The 20,183-nt window shown below is 45.3% G+C and overlaps 1 protein-coding gene across 1 annotated transcript in view; it reads left to right on the top strand.

The window, feature by feature from the left end:
* The first annotated feature begins 3,320 nt into the window (after positions 1-3,320).
* IL1R2 (interleukin 1 receptor type 2) overlaps positions 3,321-20,183 on the top strand; it is a 28,055-nt gene continuing 11,192 nt past the window's right edge. Inside the window, exons 1-4 of the mRNA XM_058534659.1 lie at positions 3,321-3,395; positions 13,546-13,673; positions 14,266-14,530; positions 19,786-19,966. Coding sequence (XP_058390642.1) covers positions 3,382-3,395; positions 13,546-13,673; positions 14,266-14,530; positions 19,786-19,966 — 588 coding nt within the window. The 5' untranslated portion in view covers positions 3,321-3,381. The remainder of the gene's footprint in view (positions 3,396-13,545; positions 13,674-14,265; positions 14,531-19,785; positions 19,967-20,183) is intronic.

Below are 20,183 nucleotides of genomic sequence, written 5' to 3'. Positions count from 1 at the left end.
AAATCCATCCTGTAGATCTCAAAAGCTCCATGCATACATTCTTTCTTTTTTTTTTATATATAATTTTATTTATTTATTTTTTTTCCCCCAAAGCCCCAGTAGATAGTTGTATGGTCATAGCTGCACATCCTTCTAGTTGCTGTATGTGGGACACGGCCTCAGCATGGCCGGAGAAGTGGTGCGTCAGTGCGCGCCCAGGATCCAAACCCGGGCCGCCAGCAGCGGAGCGTGCGCACTTAACCACTAAGCCACGGGGCCGGCCCTCCATGCATACTCTTTCTACACCACACTTTCTAGACAACCTTAGCCCTTAGGTGTGAGGAAATTGTGGCATTCCAATCCATCATTACGTAGAGCCATTTCCTATGCTTATGCTTAGAGTCGCTAAGCACAAACTGTGAGAACTGGAAGGACTCTTCGACCTTGTGGGATGCTGAATAATGGCCCCCTAAATATGTCCACGTCCTAATCCCTGGAACCTATGGTTTTTACCTTATATGGCAAAAGGGATTTTACAGACGTGATTAAGTTAAGGATTTTAAGATGGGGAGATTATCCTGGATTATTTGGTGATGTGATGATGGAAGCAGGAGGAGAAAAGGTGATGTGATGTGGGGCTGCAGTCAAGGAATGAGGACAAACTCTAGAAGCTGGAAAAAGTAAGAAGACGTATTTTCTCTTGGAGTATTCAGAAGGATCCATGTCGGACCTCTGACCTCCAGAACTGTAAGACAATTAATTGGTGTTGTTTTAAGCCACTGTTTGTGGTAATTTGTTACAGTAGCAATAGGAAACTGATACAGCAGGCCTTAGAATTTTCAGTTTTATGGAGTCTGATTGCTAAATTCATCCTATGGGTTCGATGACCATATTTTCTTGAATCAAAATTAAGGACTCAGATCTGATAAGAATGAGTGAATTTATGGGGATAATATGACAGAGGCTGCCCCATTAAACCAGGGACAAATAGTCCTTGTTATAAATACAAGTGGCCAACACATGTAGTGGATGTAGTGGCCAACACATGCCCCTTTCTCACCTTTCCCACCCTCTGACCTTCACGTCACAAGGAAGGAACAGGGGTCAGAACTTTGCCACAAGGGTTTTCAGAGGATGCTGTTGATTTCTGAACCAGAACAGACTTTGGAAAGGCCTCCTGGGTCTAAAAAATGAAGACTCATTGCTTCAATCCTTGCAATAAACATCCTGGATGACTTTCACCTCAAACCTCAGAGGATTTCGAGATACTACAGAACACTCTGTGCCTTGTCTATTTCCCATCAGTTGGTGGAGAAATTGAACCAAATGCACTGGTGACAGTGAGAAGAGGCCAGTGTAGGCCATGAGCGGGGGATGGGGGATGGAGGAAGAGTAGCCATTGCTCCGTGATTACTACTGCAGGCTCGAGGACTTCTGGGTGACCATTGGGTCTGAGGCATTAGTTCTTGAAAGGACTATTCAAGCGATTCTTGTGGCTCTGTGATGGAGTTTTCCCATAGAAAGAAGTGAGATTATGTAAATTCCTCTTAATGGATCACAAGATCAGCAGTTACACTTCAGCATGGCCAAAAGCAGATTTCGCTTCCTCTCTTTGGCTATATTAAGCTGAGGGCTGCCCTGTGCTATTTAGTGAATAGGATCTCAACCAAGGCAGGTCAGCTGGGAATGATGTGTTGGGTGACCATAGAGTGAGTGTGGAGAGGACTCAGTTATTTGCCTGCTCTTCATGCTGGGATGATGATGGTATTTGGTGAGATTTTCCTGCTGGGGTGAACTCACACTCTTGAAACTTACTTGGCTTGACCCAAAATGTATAGCCCAGTTTTCAACCTTACCATGTCAAAATTATGGAACAAAAACAAATATTCCCCCTTCAACTAGTCCTTGGAAAAGAATAAACATGGGTACAATGTAACATTTACCCTTTGCCCAACAAACTCCATTTTGGGAGTGTTCAGAGCTTCCATAAGAACACTCGCCATCGTGAAGGTCTATACACCTTTAACACAGCTTACTCACCTGTGGTCCCCCTCAGTGCCTCGATCTCAATTTGCTCTTCTTTAAACTGGAGGATGGATTTGACCACCTAAAGTTTCCATCTATCTTCAACACTGTATTTTTCTCAGATTTTTTTTTACCCAGTCTGAGTTGTGACCCCTGAAGTTACCTTCCTTGTTATCAAAAGGATAAAACTAGGGCCAATGGACCTTTTAACTTTGAGCCATTTGTTCTGGGTACGTAATTCTTAAGATTTCTCTAAAAGAGTTTCTGTATTTGACTTTTCCCCTGAAAGAACCTCAGTATTTGAATAAATCAGACAGAAAGTGTCATCAAGGTTATTCACATGGATTTTTAAGGACATTTGGAAAAATGTTCTTTTCCATCCACCAATGGGGGAGATCCATATTACACCCCTGCCTAAAATGTGCAACTCGGCCTGACATACAGGCAAGAGGACTTGGGGACCCAGAAGGTTCAAGTACGCACCCCATGCCTTCTTGGTCCTGGCCAAGTCCTTACCTGCCCCCACTTGGCTTCCTACTCATATGAAGGAGGGCGCTGGACCGAGAGGTCTTTAAAGGCCAGCCCACTTGGAAAGCAGTTGAACCAATGCGGTGGGGAGGCAGGGCTGAAGTTGGTCTGCAATAGCTGCCTCGGCTCTATCCTCTCTAACTCCACGGGGAGGTTCGTGAGTGGGAGAGAGGAGCTGTCAACATCACCTTTCGGCCTGTTTGGGGGATTAGGAGACATTTGTTTTGTACAGACTTGACTTAGGACGGAATTTCCAATTCCAGGGTACAAAGTATTCAGTTAGGCAAATTCCACAAACTGTAACAAAGATTTGGAAAATCACCCCCTTCCTTCACTTAATTAAAAATCACATAAGACTGGGAGTGGGGGTGGGGGCGACACTCCTGAGCTGAACCTTCCTTCCATCCCAGGAGGGTTCCATGGGGGAAACACCAACTATCCCACTGGTTAAAGGCAAAAGTCCTCCTTTTCTCTATAATGGGGCCATGGTCAGGCAAAATACACATCACTTTAAAACCACCTCTCAGCTGGAAGTACGCAAGTTTTAGCGAGTCACAAAAAATAGGGAAACTTACGCAGAGTTTCCTCGGCCACTTCCCCATCTGAGTGATCACGTCCCTGGCACGATAGCCCGGGGGGTGCTCCCCTGTGAGGAGGGAAAAGGTGTGTCCATAAGCCACCCAGTCCCAGTTGGGGAGAGAGTGACACAAGCCTGATTAGGAAATCCCTGGACGACGATGAGGATATAAATCCCTGCGCGGATATCCCTGCGCGGACCGCTGAGCTTCCACTGCAGGTGAAAGTCAGGCCTGGCAGCCTTCCCCAGGCAAGAAGCAACAAGGTGAAAGAATGCAGAGCTGCAGGTAAGCGGCTTTTGAGAGAGTGTGAGAGAGAGAGAGAGAGACCTGGGAGTCAGGACACCTGGGTTCTCCTGATGTCTCTGAACCTCAGGTACCTCTTCTGGGTGACCTTCCTTATCTCTGTGACCTTTAACGGTATGAAGGTGACCTTGACCTTTCTGGGCCTCAGTTTCTTTATCTGTCAAAAACGGGGCTGGATCAGAGGGGTCTAAGGACCTTCTACGATTTGAAGCGACAAGCAAAAAAGTGGTGGAATCCAGTAAGAGGAAATTAATTGAGGCAGACAGTCTCCTTCTCACGAGATGCTGTGCCTGTGAGACTTACACTGAATTTAGAGCCCTTCTTCTTTGGAGGGGCCACGGGATTTCCTAGTGTGGCATGTTTTAAACTAAGTGCAACTTTTCTAACACCCGAGCTCTCAGTGCTGGCTGAGCACCGGTGCTCCCGGTTGTCGTGTTGGAGCAGCCAGGAGAGTGTGGTGGTCCAGTGCGAGCCCCTGAGGCTAAAGGTCTGGGTTCAAGTTCCCACTTTGCCTCTTACCAGCTGTATGATGTCACACACGTTCGTATTGTAAGTGTCTTCTGAAACTTCTGTACTCTAGTGTATAAGGAGAAGCATCTGTATAGAGATCGTCAGCAGCTGGCCAGTAATCAACAGCCAGGAAGTGTTCAGCTTACCTTCATCCCTTGCTACATTCTTGTGAAATAATACAACTGGGCACGATTCTTAAAAACAATTTACTTTTACCCTCAATGATAATTAAAGAAATTACACAATTTGTTTTTACCTTCTTGGTGCCTCGATTTCCCCATCTATATGTGGTGATCTTGATGAGGAGGAGGACCACAGGGTGGTGGGAAGAGAAAATGAATCTGAATCACGTGAGGCTCTGAGAATAGCGCCTGGCACAGAGTGGGTGCTGCCTCAGTGGTTGCTTTGACCATTAGCCAGTCTCTCTTGAATCCCACTCCCATGGGAGGCCTTTCTTCTTCTTGGAGCCCCAGCTGTCTCGGGAACCCTCTGCCTCCTGGCCCCAGCTCTGCCTCTAGCATGGTGTGATCGTGGTCAAGGCTCGCCATCTCTCTGAGTTTCCTCTTGTGTAAACTGAGGCAATTGAGTGACCTGACCTTCCAAGACCCTTCCAGCAGCTGTGTCTGTGCTGGGAGGCTGCTGGCTTCTCTCTCTGCAGTTCATCCCACCCCCACCAAGCTCACCCTTCCCCTGGACTGTTTCTCTGAGCTCTGCCTTCCCCACAGGGCAGGGGGTTCCTTCCCACCAGCTCCGTGTGCTGTTCCCACATGCACAATAGAAGGAGCACCTTCTCTCAAACCTCATTAAGGTCTTGTCAATTTTAATTGTATTTTTCATTTTTTAGCCCCTCTGGTTATCCTAAAAGGCACGAAGGAAGCTTGGTTCGGGGTTAGGGTACCCGTGAGGATAGTCTCTGTTCCAAGTTGGCTTGGGAGCCTTCTTCCACACCCTGCCAGCCAGCACGCCTTCCCCTCAAACTCCCCGCTCCCACCGTAGCCTCAAAGCCCAGCCATTCGACAGCAAACACCTGAGTGATCAGGATCCAGAGACCCCTCTCCCTCCTCCCCTCCCCCGGGATAGCAGAGTTGGCCTCTGGCAACAACACAACTGAAGTAGTGCAAGTAGCATAGATTCAGGTTATATCGTCACCTGCTCTCTGTACGGGGGACATTTGATCATGACAGTGCCTTTGGCCAATGGTTCTCAAACTTGAGCCTGAGTCAGCATCACCTGAAGGGCTTATTAAAACACAGATTGCAGGGCCCACACAGAATTTCTGATTCAGTGTGTGTGTGTGTTGGGGGCCGAGGACTTGCACTTCTAATAAGTTCCCAGGTGATGCTGATGCTGCTAATCCAGAGACCACACTTTGAGAACCTCTTCCTTAGGAAATAAGAGGAGGTTTCATGTCCAGTGGCAAATCTACAAGGGAATTATTTCAGGACAAGAGCCTTTGGAGGCCTTTTTCAAAACACAACACACAGAGTCCTTCTATTGGGTTTGACATGAGTGTTTCAGGTGGGGCGGTCTTAAATAAGGATTATTCTATTGAACAGATAGAGAAGTAGGCACAGCAAAAGCAAGTGAGTCCATCAGTATCTGAAACGAGACCTCAGTCTCCTAACAATTTTGTTCCCTGCCCATGAAGGTGGTCTCAGTGTAGCTAGACAGCTTACACAGTGGCTGACTTCCCCCAGAGCAAGTGTACCAACGAACCCATGTGGAAAATATGTGGCTTTTTCTGAGTTGGCTTCAGAGTTCATCCAGCATCATTCTGTCGGTTAGACTCGAGCCACAGGCTGGCCCACATTCACGTGTGGTGAGTTGGACTCCACCTTTTGATGGTGGGGTGGCGCAGTCACATAATGGAAGACCGTGTGGATGGGAGATATTGTTGTGGCATCTTTAGAAAACACAACAAGCCACTGTGAGAAACGGTAGCCATGCTCATGCAAATAAAGAGAAGGAGGTTCCGAAAGAGGGCTTCAAACCTCCTCTGTGGGTAAAATATACACGCCTGTGTGCCGGGATCCTATTGGCTATTTTCAGCCTGTCAGATCTTTTTGTCCTTGTTTCTCTTGTCTGTGTTACATTTTAGATGGGCAAGTTTTCTTGATGACTGATAATTCAAATATCCCAGGTGTTTACTATACTAAGATTACAAGAGGTTGAAAGCAACGTTCAGTTTAAAGAATGTGCATCTGCTCATAACCACCTTCTGTCCCATGCCACCATAGAGCATCCAGTTACTAATCAACATTACCCAGAGAGTAGCCCAACAGGGCTTGAACTCCAACACCCGGGAGAACTCAGCAGTCGTGAGGCCTGGCTCTGCTGTTTGCTGGCTATGGGACTTAAACAAGTGAGCTGACCAAAGCCGGTGGTTATCTGATTAAGGCCCTGACTTGGTGTTTTAGAAAGTGAAGCCGTGCCCAGTCCTGAAGCCTAAGCTCAAATCCAGACAGACTTAGAACCCTAAGGTTTTACCCTGTGGAGGTATAACAGGGTTCTTAGCAGCCCTACCCTTGTATTTTAGAGGTGAAGAAACTGTGACCCAGATTGGGTAAATGGCTCAGTGGCTTGCCTAAGATCACATAGCTAGTTGATAGAGTAAAGACAGGAACCCAGCCTCCATCTCCTGCTCTGTGTGCTTAAAGACTCTTACCACTACGATGCCAGTCTGAAGGATAGCATCACAATTCCGTGGTAGGCCTTGACTCTGTGTGTGTGCGTGCGTGTGTATTTATAATTGTGCGTTCATATGTTCAACATACTTCTATACTATGGATATTGGCTTATTGATTCCATTAGGTACAGTTGTACACCTTTCTAGTACAGTACTGGTGTTAGCTAAGTTATTGACTTTGGTACCAGAAGTTCTTGGGCTGTGTGAGGGACGGTTGGCACGAGTTAGTCAGAATGCACACAGGGGAAGCTCTGACTTCTCACTCAGGTCTGCCAGCTGTGTGTTCTTTTTTTTTTTTCGTGGGGAACATCAGCCCTGAGCTAACATCTGTGCTAATCCTCCTCTTTTTGCTGAGGAAGACCGGCTCTGAGCTAACATCTATTGCCAATCCTCCTCCTTTTTTTTTCCCTCCCCAAAGCCCCAGTAGATAGTTGTATGACATAGCTGCACATCCTTCTAGTTGCTGTATGTGGGCCGTGGCCTCAGCATGGCTGGAGAAGCGGTGCGTCGGTGTGCGCCTGGGATCCGAACCCGGGCCGCCAGTAGCGGAGTGCGCGCACTTAACCGCTAAGCCATGAGGCCGGCCCCAGCTGTGTGTTCTTGAGCAAGTTACCTCCCTGAGTTTTTGGTCTGCTCTTGTAAGATGCTGACGAGAGTGACCACTTGCCTAGTGCTTTCTCTTTGCCCCCTCTGTGCTGACCTCTTTACACGTCACGTGCTTTCTAACCCTCCGTGATGCATGCCGGGCTACAGCCATTTTACAGATTAGCAGACTGAACCTCACAAAGGCAACAGAACCTCCTGCCTGGCACTGAACTGTCCAGCTGGCACGTTCACACTCGCTCTGTGAGACTCGTCCATGTCCTTTCCATAGTGCTCTCCTGTATGGCCTCCCTAACTCTCAGGACTATTGGAAATGCAGATAGACTTCCTCCCTAGGGTGGAATCAGACCAATGAGTGGAGCTTAGGGGGAGGAAAATTTGCATTCTGAAATGACAGAGAAGTTTCGGACCATGAGTACTTCCCAAGACGGGAAGTGTCCATCTTATGAGGGGTGAGCTTGGCCACCTATGGAGGGTGCTGGGTTTGGGAGACCATTTGGGTGGGCTGCTAAGCCTAATGACTTCTGCAGCCCACTCTAGCTCCAGGTTCTGATGCTTCTACAGAGCAGAGAATGAGTCCCAAGATTGAGGATTGTATTGACTCAGGTTTCCACCCTACTTTATCATTCCATTATTTCTGTGGCTGTGAGAAGTTACTTATGTATCTGAGTCTATTTCCATTGCTTTGTGTTTATAATGAGGGTGATGCACTCTACCAGGCCCATGAGTTTGGCCTCTGGTGTTGTACAGAGAAGTGAATCCCTGTTACACAAACATCAGGTGGGGAGAATTTCGAAGCTCATGGATTTATACTTAGGGTGCTGAGGGCCTCATGGGTAAAGCTTCCACATCAGTCATTTTGGAGGAAGATGGCAGCTACTCAGGGCCAGAGGAGTGGTCTTGTTGGAGGTTAGCCCATGGGAGGGCCTGATGCAGGGGGAAGGTGAGGGAAGTGTCTTTGGTTCATGGCCCAGCACGCTGGGGGCTCTCAAAGACTCAGGCTTATGGGGAATGCAAAGTGTGGATTTGAATGAGTTGGGTCAATGGTTCTTGGAGTACAAGTTGGTCAAATTTAAAAGGTTTGACTGGGAAAGGGTGGTTTTAGAGAGAAGGGATACTCTTTGGCAGAAAGTAGAATGTAAAGAGAATATCTAGCCCTCAGTGGTGCCAAGTCTCAACCTCTCCAAGTTTTCCCCTTTGAGATTCAGCCCAACGTGGCCCAGCACCCAGTTCTGCCAAAGATGGGTCTTCTTGTGCCATGGCTTCCAGCAACGATCCTGTGTCCCAGACCCTAGCAGGGTCAAGGACATGGAGGTGCTGTCATTCTGACGTGGCCATGCAGACCAGAAACAGTCCCACATGCTGCTCTGAATTCCCTTAATTCTGGGGGGGGTGGGGGAGAAAACCCTCGCTTCTCTCTTTTCTATACAATAAAAATAATGTGTGGACAACCCATCAAGGGTTCTGCTCTCAGCCATTACATTTTTCAACAAAAGCTGGTCATCTATTTCTCTGCGTGGGAACCCAGAAGATGTTCCCTGTCCTCCGCACTCTTACCACTTGGTGATTTCCAGAGACGAGTTCAACATGCTCTTCATTTTGCTTCAGCTTCGAATTTTAAAAAATTTCCAAGCTTAATTTTGATATAAATATTTGTTTTCCCGTGGGTTTCAGGTTTTAGACCACATGCCTGAAACAACATGTTTGGCACTTAGGAATTTATTTTACAAACTACAGGTGACTAAGCGATATGCGTCAAGCCTGAGCTATTTGACTTCATTAATATTCAAGATCTGTCACCTTGTTTTTGGTTTTGGATGACTGTAACGCCTGACTCAGAGATGAACACTTGCATAAAAACTTCTTGGAACAAGGTGAGGATAGAAATAAAGAAAAGCTTCATCTTCTGGGTGAATTAAGAGATGTATTCAAATATACTATAGACTAAAATTTTTACTGCTTTGAAATGACTGACGATTTATCTCTGGAGCTATCATTTACTTACTTATTTTCTCAATCTGCTAAAAAAATGTGATCCTACATGCATTCTGAAGTATTTAGGGATGAAGTTTGATGATAAATGCAACTTTAAGGTGTTCAGGGGAAAATATGTATGTGTGGGTATATATATATGTGTGTGTGTGTGTGTGTCTATATACATATACAAAGAGAGAGACAGAGACAGAGAGACAGAGACAGAAAGAGTGAGAATAAAGCAAAATGTTAATAAATTAGTGAATCTAGGTGAAATCCATGCTGGTGTTATACTATTCTTTCAACATTTTAGTCTGTTGGAATTTTTCAAAATTAAATTAAAAGGTAAGGTAAACGCCTGCATACTCTGAGGCCACATGCACCATCCATCAGCAGGAGGCGACGCCTGGGATCAGGCCAGGTGGCCGTTCCCCGGCCCAGTGAGCGCTGCCCGAGGATGCTGCCCTCTGCCTGTCCCACCCTCTGCCATCAGCCCTTTCCACTTTCCTGCATTCTTTCTCCTTCCTTCAATTCTTCACACAGTTTTTGTCATTTTATTATGCTTGGCACTGCTTCTCATCCTATTCCTCTGTTTTCTTACACTGAGTGTGGTGAAATATGGTTATTCGACCCCCCCGAAAAAGGATAGAATTGTAACTCAAATACTTGGAATGAGCTGACCTTAACATTTCTTTCTTCCAGTAAGAAGGCCAACTCAGATTCAAGCAGAAATGTCCAATTGTCTGTAACTTAAAGACACATTTAAAGGAAGTAGGCCAGGGCAATAGCGTTTTGCTGCAAACCTCTGCAAAACAAATTCTCTTTCCTCTGGGCCTGCCAAGGACTCACTACTTCCCACACTCAGGCAATTTTGGGTCCAGCCTTTTTCTGAGGTTTTGATTACTGAAAACGATCACTACTGTGTGTTTGTGGTTTACTTGTCAGAAGCCACTTCCTGAAGAGGTCACAGTGAAGTGGCTATTTTGCTAAAGTCCATGGAGAGAAATCAAGACAAGTCCCTTGGCCGAGGGGCTGGGCAGGGGTGGGAGTGGGCGTGGGGTGTGGCTTGTACTTGAGGACAACATTTTAGGATTTTGTTCCACTGGAACAGAGCCTTGCTGAAACATCTCTACTTGTCACCCTGACCAGACATGCGATTTTGAGAATAGGGTTAATATCCAACTCACTTTTGTCACCTGAAAAAGAAAGTAATGGGACTAGATTTCTTTAAGGCTCTTCAGCTCTTTTGCTCTGTGAGGCTTCAGCCAGCAACTGCCCCTGAATGGACACAGCCTGACCTTCTGGTGCAAAAGTCATTTTAAACATGATTACGGACCTTCCCGTAATCTGAGGCTAAGCCTGCACCTGAGCCCGGGGGTTGCTCTCATCCTAGGGGAGGCTGCACAGCTCCTCCTGCCTTTGAGTTGAAATGCCTTTTTAGAGTCAGCAGAAACTGTTTATTTGCACCAGTTAGCATCAGAAAGAGCACCAGTGAGAATGTAACACCTGACAGTACCTGGCAGAGCTCATTCCCCTGGGTCCTCTTCACAAACTCGGGAAAGTTAACACGTTGGCGTTAGGTTTGGCTGTGCATGACAGGAAGCCTGAACACATACAAGAAGGTAGTCCGGGGGGTGGGGGTGGGGCAGCTCCACAAAGCCCCTGAGGACTCGTGCTCCTCTCTTATTGCCCCATCATTTTCAACAGGTGGTCTGCACCTTGTGGCCCAAGACGGTGGCTGCAATCCAGCCACCGCGTCCACACTGAGCCCGCAGGAAGGAAGACTAGTGGACGCTTTTAAGTCTTTTGAGGAGATTTTTAAGTAGACTCCCCAGGAGGATCGTACATTTCCGCTTAGATTTCATTGGCCCGAATTTTGTCATGTGGACACTCCTAATTGCAAGGGAGGATGGGAAATGTAGTTTTGTATGGGATGGTGATGCTCCTAATTAAGAGTCAGGGGATCTATTACTGGGGAAGCAGGGAGGACAGGTATTAGAGGAGGAGACTAGCAGCATCTGCCACAGAAACTATATTTTTGAAGAGTAAGGGCTTTGAAATCACTAGTGCTGGGTTTAAACGTCAACCCCTACTTACTAGTTGTAAGATATTGGCTACTTAACCTCTTTAATCTCTTCTGTTATATCATCTGTGAAACTGGCATGATATTCACATCGTGGGGGCAAATGAAAGAACCGATGCTCAGTATTTAGGGTAGTAGCGGTTACTATCACACTAGTCCCTGTGTCAACATCTTTGACTTCATTCATCTATTCGAATACGTGGTCTTGGTTATCCATGGCGTATTTAACTCCTACTTCTTTCGTATCCTTACTAGAGAACTAGTGAGTCTGGCTGGGACTAGTACAGTTGGGAACGTGATAAGCTAATGCATGTCCAAAGAGGACAAAGCAACTTGGTCAATGTTGATGTGACCTTTAATGCTAACCGAGTGGCCCGGTGATCCTGAGGTAACCTAAGGTTAGAGGTGAAGTTCCAGGAAATATTTGTGTTTCAGAAACATGTGAAGGATAGGACCATGCAGAAGCAGGAAGAGCTTAGGGGAGACACCCAGCTAAGGGGAAAATCTCAGGTCCTTCCCTGCGTACCTCATCACTAGAGGGGGAGTTCAGACTGCAGCTCTGAGCCCGTGCCTTCTGATGGTTGCCGACTGATGAGAGAGGGTTTCTAGAGTGGAACGGTCACCTCCTCCGTTTGCCAGCTCTGCCCTGGCCAGTTAAGAACCATCTGGGTTTACTGTGAGCCATTCAGAATGATATCTGTTCCAGGAACAGGGAACAAGTCAAACTCCTTCGAGGAAATGGGGGACGGATGATGGTTGGGATTTTTTTTTCGGGATTTATTCATCACTCCCAACTCTCTGGTAGACTTTCAATCATAAATATTCCCTGATACTTTCTGGGACTGGGCACCATGTAGGCCATGAGGGCTGTGAATAAGACTGGGCCTCTGACCTCAAGGCTGTCCCCACCCATGGGAAGCCAGACAAGAAACAGGTGTGGTGGGTGGCATGCCTGCTCCCATTTCTTTCCCCTCCTGGTGTAACTTTGCAGCTCCTCCCACTAGAGGTGGGGATATTTTCCCACCCCACTGATGGCAGCTTTGGCCACGTGACTTGCTTTGGCCAATGGAATGTGGGCAGACAGGAGTGAGCTAGTTCTGAGCAAGGCCTCGAGGGCTTTTGCCCACATCGTTTGTGCTTTTGCCATCACATGAGAAGATCATCTCCCAGGAAGTCACTGTTCCAACAAGGATGAGAGACACATGGAGCTGACTTGGATCCCACCTGAAGCTTGGAGCCAAGTGTAACCCAGCTTAACCTAGGTCAGCCAACCGCCATCTGATTCACCAACTTGTGAGCGACAATAGAAGATTATTGTTTTACAACCATTCCGTTTTGGGGTGGTGTGTTAAGCAGTATTCTTGTGGCAATGGCTAGCCGACACAATAGGCAATTGTGATATAGTGTGAGAGAGACTACAGGGATATACAGAGGCATCTGACACTCCAGTCTTGGGGAGGTTTGTGGGGAGAAATGCTTCATGAACTTGTGTAAGTTATTCCCTTATTTCCTGTGGGATGCTCTAGACCAGAGAGTTAGCAGTATCTAGAATCCCTCAGCGTATGTCAGCATTGTACGTAAAATAAGAGTTAATCCATAAGGACTGTAGGAAAAGTTCTTTGACCGGTAAAATACGAGGACATTTTGATGTCTAATGATTCACTCGCTCATTCATTCATTCGACAAATAGGAGTTAGGGACATAACTGTGAATAAAATGAAGTAGGATCCTTGTGCACACGGAGTTACATTCTGGAAAGAGGAGACGTGGTCGATGAGTGCCATAGAGAGTGAGACAGCAGGAAAGGAAAGAGCGAGAGTGAGAGAGCAGGAAGGGAAAATATCGAGTATTGGGGCAGAAGGGTGGTGCAATTTTACACAGGAAGGTCAGGGAAGACTTCACCAGGAGTGATGTTTGAGCAAAGACCTGAAGGAAGAGAGGATCCGAGCCGTGGCCTTAGCTGAGGACAGAGCATCTCAGGCAAGGGGCAAGGAATGCTGAAGAGCTCTTCAGGAGAGAGAGAGAGACACTTAGGACATGCAGCCCTATTCCAAGAGAGTTTGTCCGTGCTCCAGGGATTCGGTGTTAGGCCTGTTCAGTGAATATAGCTGTAGAGGAACAAATCCAAAAATTTTGAGTTTTTTTGTTGAAAAATCTAGGTAAAAAGGTTTCCATCATCAGGTGACGCCTCCAGAATCTACCCCTGGGACCACCTTCATGGGGTTCTCTCTTTGGGTGTCTGTGGCTCCTGGTGACCCCTCTGTCTCCTCCTCTAGGTTATGGGGTGTTGGACCTGAGATCCCCACTTCCTGGGTCCTCCAAAAGTTGTTGAGAACAATGTACATCTTGTACATGTTGATGCTGGGTGTTTCTGCCTTCACCATTCAGCCTGAGGAGCGCACAGGTAAGAAGAGAGTCTTTCTGCTGGACGAGTCTTGCCTGCAGCTTCTCTGGGAAAGCAGTTGTTTATCTGGGGAGGTTTTGTTGTCATCAAAAAGCAAGATGTGGACACTCACCCTTGGTGAGTGCCAAATGCTCCCTCTCGCCCATCTCCTCAGTTGCCCGGTGTGGCTCTGGGCATCGGTCATTCCTGCCAAAGGAACGAACCAAAGAAGTGGCACGTTTACGCTTGATAAAAGGAGCCTCTGGATGTGAACTCCACGTCCTGTCGAAACTGAGCTCTTTTTCTATCTGAATTCAGCCGAGATCTACTTTTAATGAGAAGGAGTCAACAAGTGAAAAATATTGCCAAACTTTTTAATCATTGTTTTCATCACCATGTGAACCTGATTTGACTTTTCCGATAAAATGTAAATCGAAATTGACAGCAGCCCTAAACTCCTTGTTATTTGGGAGTTTTGAAATCACTGTAACAGGAGGTTAATGGGGCCCCCAGGGGGCAGGCCACTTCGTTAGGGGCATGTGGCTTCTTCAGATGTGCCCATCAAAGGGAAGTTTGGGACCCAAAGCCTGACTGTGGTCTCTCTGTCCTTTAGTGGCTGCAGGAAACTGCCGGTTTCTTGGCAGGCATTTCAAGATCGACTTCATGGTGGAAGGGGAGCCTGTGGTCCTCAGGTGCCCCCTGGCATGGCATAGGTCGTTGGACTCTGCCCGCCCTCATGTCAACATGACATGGTATAAAAATGGTTCTGCGAGGATGCTTCCAGGGGAAGAAGAGACACGAATGTGGGTCCAGGACAGTGCTCTCTGGATTTTGCCAGCCTTGCAGGGGGACTCCGGCACCTACATCTGTACTGTCAGGTGAGCCCCTCTGGGACGAGGGTGGGGAGTGGGGTTCCTTGCAGAATGGACTCTTGCACAGTTCTTCAGTGATGCCCTGGGCTTTGAAATCCAGTGTACAGGTGAGACTCCACTGTACGTCATCCTCACTGTTCCTGAAATACCTCCTACCCGAGAGCCTTCCCCAGATGTCCTCATGGCTCGCTCTCTCTCTTCATTTAAGTCTTTGCTCACGTCAGCCTTTGGAGAGGGCTGTGCTCCCCACTTTATCTAAAGCAGCACTTCTTTTTTTTTTTTTTTTTTGTGAGGAAGACCAGCCCTGAGCTAACATCTATTGCCAATCCTCCTTTTTTTTTTTTTTCCTTTTTCTCCCCAAAGACCTAGTAAATAGTTGTATGTCATAGTTGCACATCCCTCTAGTTGCTGTATGTGGGACGCCGCCTCAGCATGGCCGGACAAGCGTTGCGTCAGTGCGTGCCCAGGATCTGAACCCGGGCCGCCAGTAGCAGAGCGCGCGCACTTAACCGCTAGGCCACGGGGCCGGCCCCTAAAGCAGCACTTCTATCACTTCTATCACTGTCTTTCCTACCCTGCTGTTGTTTTTCTTCATCTGACACATGTATATGTGTTTGTGTATTTAACGTTTGTCTACCCTGGAGGAGGACAGGGATGTGGTCACTGTTTTGTTCACTGCTGAATCCACATGGACACAGAAATAGATATAGAACACTGAATAGAATTTGAAACCTGGACGAGACTTTAGGACTAAGTTAATCCAACTGTTTATTGGCCATGTGAGGGAACCAAGCTCACTTATAAAGATCCCCCAGGTGGTGAGTGACACCGGAACCCACAGCTCCTGACACGGGGTCTGGTCTCTGTTCTGTCACTTTTTTTTCTTTAATTGTAGTAGCATATGCATATCATAAAATTGACCATTTAACCCCTTTTAAGTGTGCAATTTAGTTGTAAGTACATTCACATCGTTGTACAACTATCACCACCATCCGCTCCAGAGCTCTTCATCTTCCCAAACCGAAACTCTGTACCCTTTGAACAGCAACTCCTCATTTCCCCCTCCCCCAAGCTCCTGGCAACCGCAATTCTACTTTCTGTCCCTATCAGCTCCTATAAGTGGAATTATACAGTATTTGTCCTTTTGCGGCTGGCTTATTTCACTTAGCATGTCATCATGGTTCATCCGTGTTGTACTATGTGTCAGAATTTCCTTCCTTTTTATGGCTGAATAATATTCTGTTGTATGTATATACCACATTTTGGCTATCCATTTATCTACGAATGGACACTTACGTTGCTTCTGCTTTTTGGCTCTTGTGAATAATGCTGCTATAAACATGGGTGTACAAAAATCTGTTCAAGTCTCTATTTTCAATTTTTTTGAGCGTATACCCAGAAGTGGAATTAGTGGACCAGATGGTAATTCTACATTTAATTTTTTGAGGAACCATCATACTGTTTTCCACAGTGGCTGCACCATTTTACATTCCCGCCAGCAATGTACAAGGGTTTCAATTTCTCCACATCCTCACCAACACATTATTTTCTGTTTTTTTTTTGGGGGGGGGGTGGGATAATAGCCATCCTAAAGAGTGTGAAGTGGTATATCATTGTGGTTTTGATTTGCATTTCCCTAATGATTGATTATGTTAAGCGTCTTTGCATGTGCTTTATTGGTTGTTTGTGTATCTTCTTTGGAGAAATTTCTATTCAAGTCCTTTGCCCATTTTTAATTGAGTTGTTTGTTTGTTTTTGAGTTGTAGGAATTCTTTGTATATTCTGGATATCAGTTCCTTGCCAGAGATATGATTTGCAAATATTTTCTCCCATTCCATAGGTTGCCTTTCTACTCTGTTGATAATGTCCTTCGATGCACAAAAGTTTTTAATTTTGATGAGGTTCAATTTATTTATTTTTTCTTCGATTGCCTGTGCTTTTGATGTCAGATCCCAGAAATCATTTCCATATCTAATGTCATGAAGGTTTCCCCCTGTGTTTTCTTCTAAGAAATTTTCTAGTTTTAACTCTCATGTTTAGATTTTTGATCCATTTTGAGTTAAATTTTGTATATGGGGTAAAGTAATGGTCCAACTTCATTCTTTTGCATGTGACTATCCAGTTTTCCTAAGACTTTTTGTTGCAAAGACTGTCTTTTGCCCATTGAGTGGTCTTGGCATATCTTGCTGCTTCTTGAAGGAGAAAGTTGTGTGCCTAGTGTTGGCGATCTTAATAATTTCCTGGCTTAGTTCTTCTGAAAGGATTAGGGCAGACTGTTGATCTCATTGGGAAATAGTGTTCCTGGCCTTCTCTCTTCAGCTGCTGCCTCTATCCCTCTCCAAGGCTCTGCTCACTCCTTCTACCAGCCAGCTATAGAGTCTCTCCAGATTTCATAAACTCTTCTGATTTAAAGAGAAACTATACCCACGAATATTTACATTTAGAAAGAGAACCAAAGAAAGTGACATTCTTAGCACAGAGGAATTACTGGTGAATGGGAGAATTTCAGACAGCATCAGCCCCATTCCTGGATGGCACGTGTCTCCAGTCCTGTCAGTGAACCCTGCCTAGGAAGCAGGCAAGCAATTTCTTATTTCTGTATCAGGGAAATGTGGATGTCTGATTTTACAATGGCTATAAATGCATAGTTTTGTTTCCTTTTTAGCGTAAAACATTTTAGTTTTTTCTAAGGAGCACTACTAGAAAAACTTAATAGTGTGGCAGAAAAAGAATGGAATTTTGAGTCACAATGATATGGACGTGACTCTCAGTGCTCTCATTTCTGTCTGGGAGGTCCTTGGCGTTCCTTGATGTTATTCCTTGACATTTATGGACCTCAGTTTTCTTCTCTGTAAAGAGGTTTGTTGAGAGGTTCTGTGAAGTCACGGCATGTGAAGGATCTGGTGTGAGGAGCTCCATAGTAGGTGGTCAACGTATACACGGAATTGCCCTTTCTTTCCCGAAAGGCAATACTTATGGTCTACTGAGGTGCAAGAATCAGGGAGACGTGAGCAGAGTTGTATTTGTCTTAAAGTTTGTTTTTATACCCAGTTAAAAAAATTGTGCCTAATACCCTTATTTTATTTTCTATGCTTGTAGAAAAAAAGAGATCTGAGATTGCGGGGGCAGTGGAAATCCCAATGTGGGTTAAGCTTTCTTCGTGTGTGGGAAAGTTTACCTGGTTGATCTCTAAACTCTCTTCCAGCTCTAAGACTGGGTTCTAATAGCGTGAACATCACCAGCAGTTGCCATAATACCCTCTGGCATTTAGTTAGAGGGCATGAAACTGCCCTGCTCCTGTGATTTTTATAACTTTGTGATCTAGAACCCACACGGCCTTTCTGTCAATCAGGGTGGACAAGGCAATGCTGCTGAAGCAAACAGCCCCCAAATCTCAGTAGCTTAAAACAATAAGGCGTGTTTATCACACAGGCCACGAGCCCATGACACTCAGGGACCCAGACACTGAAGGAACGATTGTCATCTCAAATATTGTTGGTCGCTGCACCAAAAGGAGACAGACTCCGGAGGGTCTCTCCTGGCTGTTAAAACTTTGGTGTAGAGGTGACACACGTGTAACTCATTGACTAGAAAGGGTCCTATAACTGCACCCACCCACAGCGGGGCCAGGACACGTAATCCCACTGTGTGCTCAGGATGCGGAGAATTAGATACATTTGGTGAACAGCACTAATGGCCACCACCCCTTTGCTGTGGGGATGCCCCACAACGTGGGGAATATGACTGGTGATCAAATTACTCCCCAACTATCTTTCTTTTGAGCTATTTTTGTGGAGTGTCTTGCCCAAGGGGAATTACCAGATTGATAACGTGAGCAGGTTTGTAACTCTTGATATGTCTAATAAGCTTAATTTCTGAGGATATTGCTCTCATTTACAGGTTTTCCCACAGCCCTACTGGGCTTCCAACCTTGGTTTGACCTCTTAGTAGCTACACACTCTTAGGAAATGACTTAATTTTTGGATACCTAATTTTCCTCATTCAAAAATGATATAATAATAATTCCTACCTCATAGGGTTGGAGAATAAGTGCAATAATGTCTGTAGAGCAGCCAGCACAGGCCTGGCGTGCACCTCCTCACTCTGAGCTGGCTGCCGGGATCACCACCTCCAGGTGTGCACTGTGGTTTAGGCTTTGTCTTCATGGATGTTTCTTCAGCTTGTAGTGAGATTACGCACTTTTCAAGGTGACAGTTAACTTTCTGCATTTCTTTGTACATAAAATGTTTGTAAATCTTTTTCCTTTTTACAACCAGATGTGAAATATAATATAGATATTGGCCTTACATATTTTAATTAATTCTTTTTACTTTCAGGTAGTAAGCTTTTATCACTTATTTCTTTCACGTATATTTTTCACATTCTGTTTCTTCTTTGGATATAGATTGTTCTACATTTTGCTGTGCAAGTTCCTCTCTGCCCCCACCTCCTCTTGTACAACACACATTCTCATTGTCTCTGTGGATGTCCTGTCTTTATTAGGTAACCAGGAACTTAGCTGAGGTAATTATATTTTTATGTTTTATACTTAAAAAAATAATTTTAATTCATATCCTCTGTCCTTCCTGCCATTTCATCCATGTTTCTATCAGCGTTTTGCCTCTGCTCTTTTCTCAGTTCTACGGTCTTGATAGAATTACGATAGTGAGATTATAGGTAGGCCAACCAAAAAAAAAAAAAATAAAAACCAAACTTACGAAGTTAATTTCTCCCACGCAGTTTTACAAAAGTCTTTTATCAATCTTCCACGAAGTTCTCAGCAATTTTCTGAAATTTGACTTTGGTAAATGATTCCCAAAAGAAGTAAAGGAAATTTTCTTTATATGGAAACAGCGGCTCTTAGGAAACAATCTCTCCATTCGGATGTGGTTCCCTGGAGGAGGACATTGGAGCATGTTGGGGCTGTGCTCAAGGGCCCCCTGAACCTGGAGGAGCTTAGACCATTTTGAAGAGTGCTTGGGAATTTCTTAGTGGCCTTCCATGGTGCTGAAATCAAGCTTGAGCAGGGTCCTTGGGGAAAAAAGCAGAATACATCACCTTTTCTATACAATAATTCTGATGTGGTAATTTTTTTGTCCCCCAAGGATTCAAAAGGATCCGGGACAGAAGTATTGTAATACTAATCGAGAAAATGCAGGACGCAGAATTTAGTGGGACTAAGGAAATTACTCCTAATTTCTTTTAGTTTTGCTTTTATTTTATCTCGCCATTTATTATCTTTTTTTTCCCTTTTAAATCAGAAATGCTTCTTACTGTGAAGAAATGTCCACTGAGCTCAGGGTTTTTGAGAAGACAGAAGCTGCCCTGACTTATATCTCATACCCGCAAATTCTAACCTTGTCAACCTCTGGATCATTGGTTTGCCCTGAGCTGAGTGAATTCGTCCGTGACAAAACTGACATGAAGGTTCAGTGGTACAAGGTATATCTTTAAAAATTGCCATTTAATAAAAATGTGTTTTACTAGCTGTAGGAAAGACATAAAATATCCATTCTGAAGACAAAAATTCACTTTTATATTTCTGGTTTTTTTAAACCAGTTAATTAAAAAAGGGCCATGATTAATGTCTTCCATTAATTCTTATGTGGCTTGGGTAAGGGTCCTCAGAATAGTGATTTGAGAAGATAGAATATAAAAA

This window comes from Diceros bicornis, chromosome 40, assembly GCF_020826845.1.
Source record: "Diceros bicornis minor isolate mBicDic1 chromosome 40, mDicBic1.mat.cur, whole genome shotgun sequence".
In the NCBI taxonomy this organism is placed as follows: Eukaryota; Metazoa; Chordata; class Mammalia; order Perissodactyla; family Rhinocerotidae; genus Diceros; species Diceros bicornis.
This window is presented reverse-complemented; position numbering and strand designations above follow the sequence as displayed.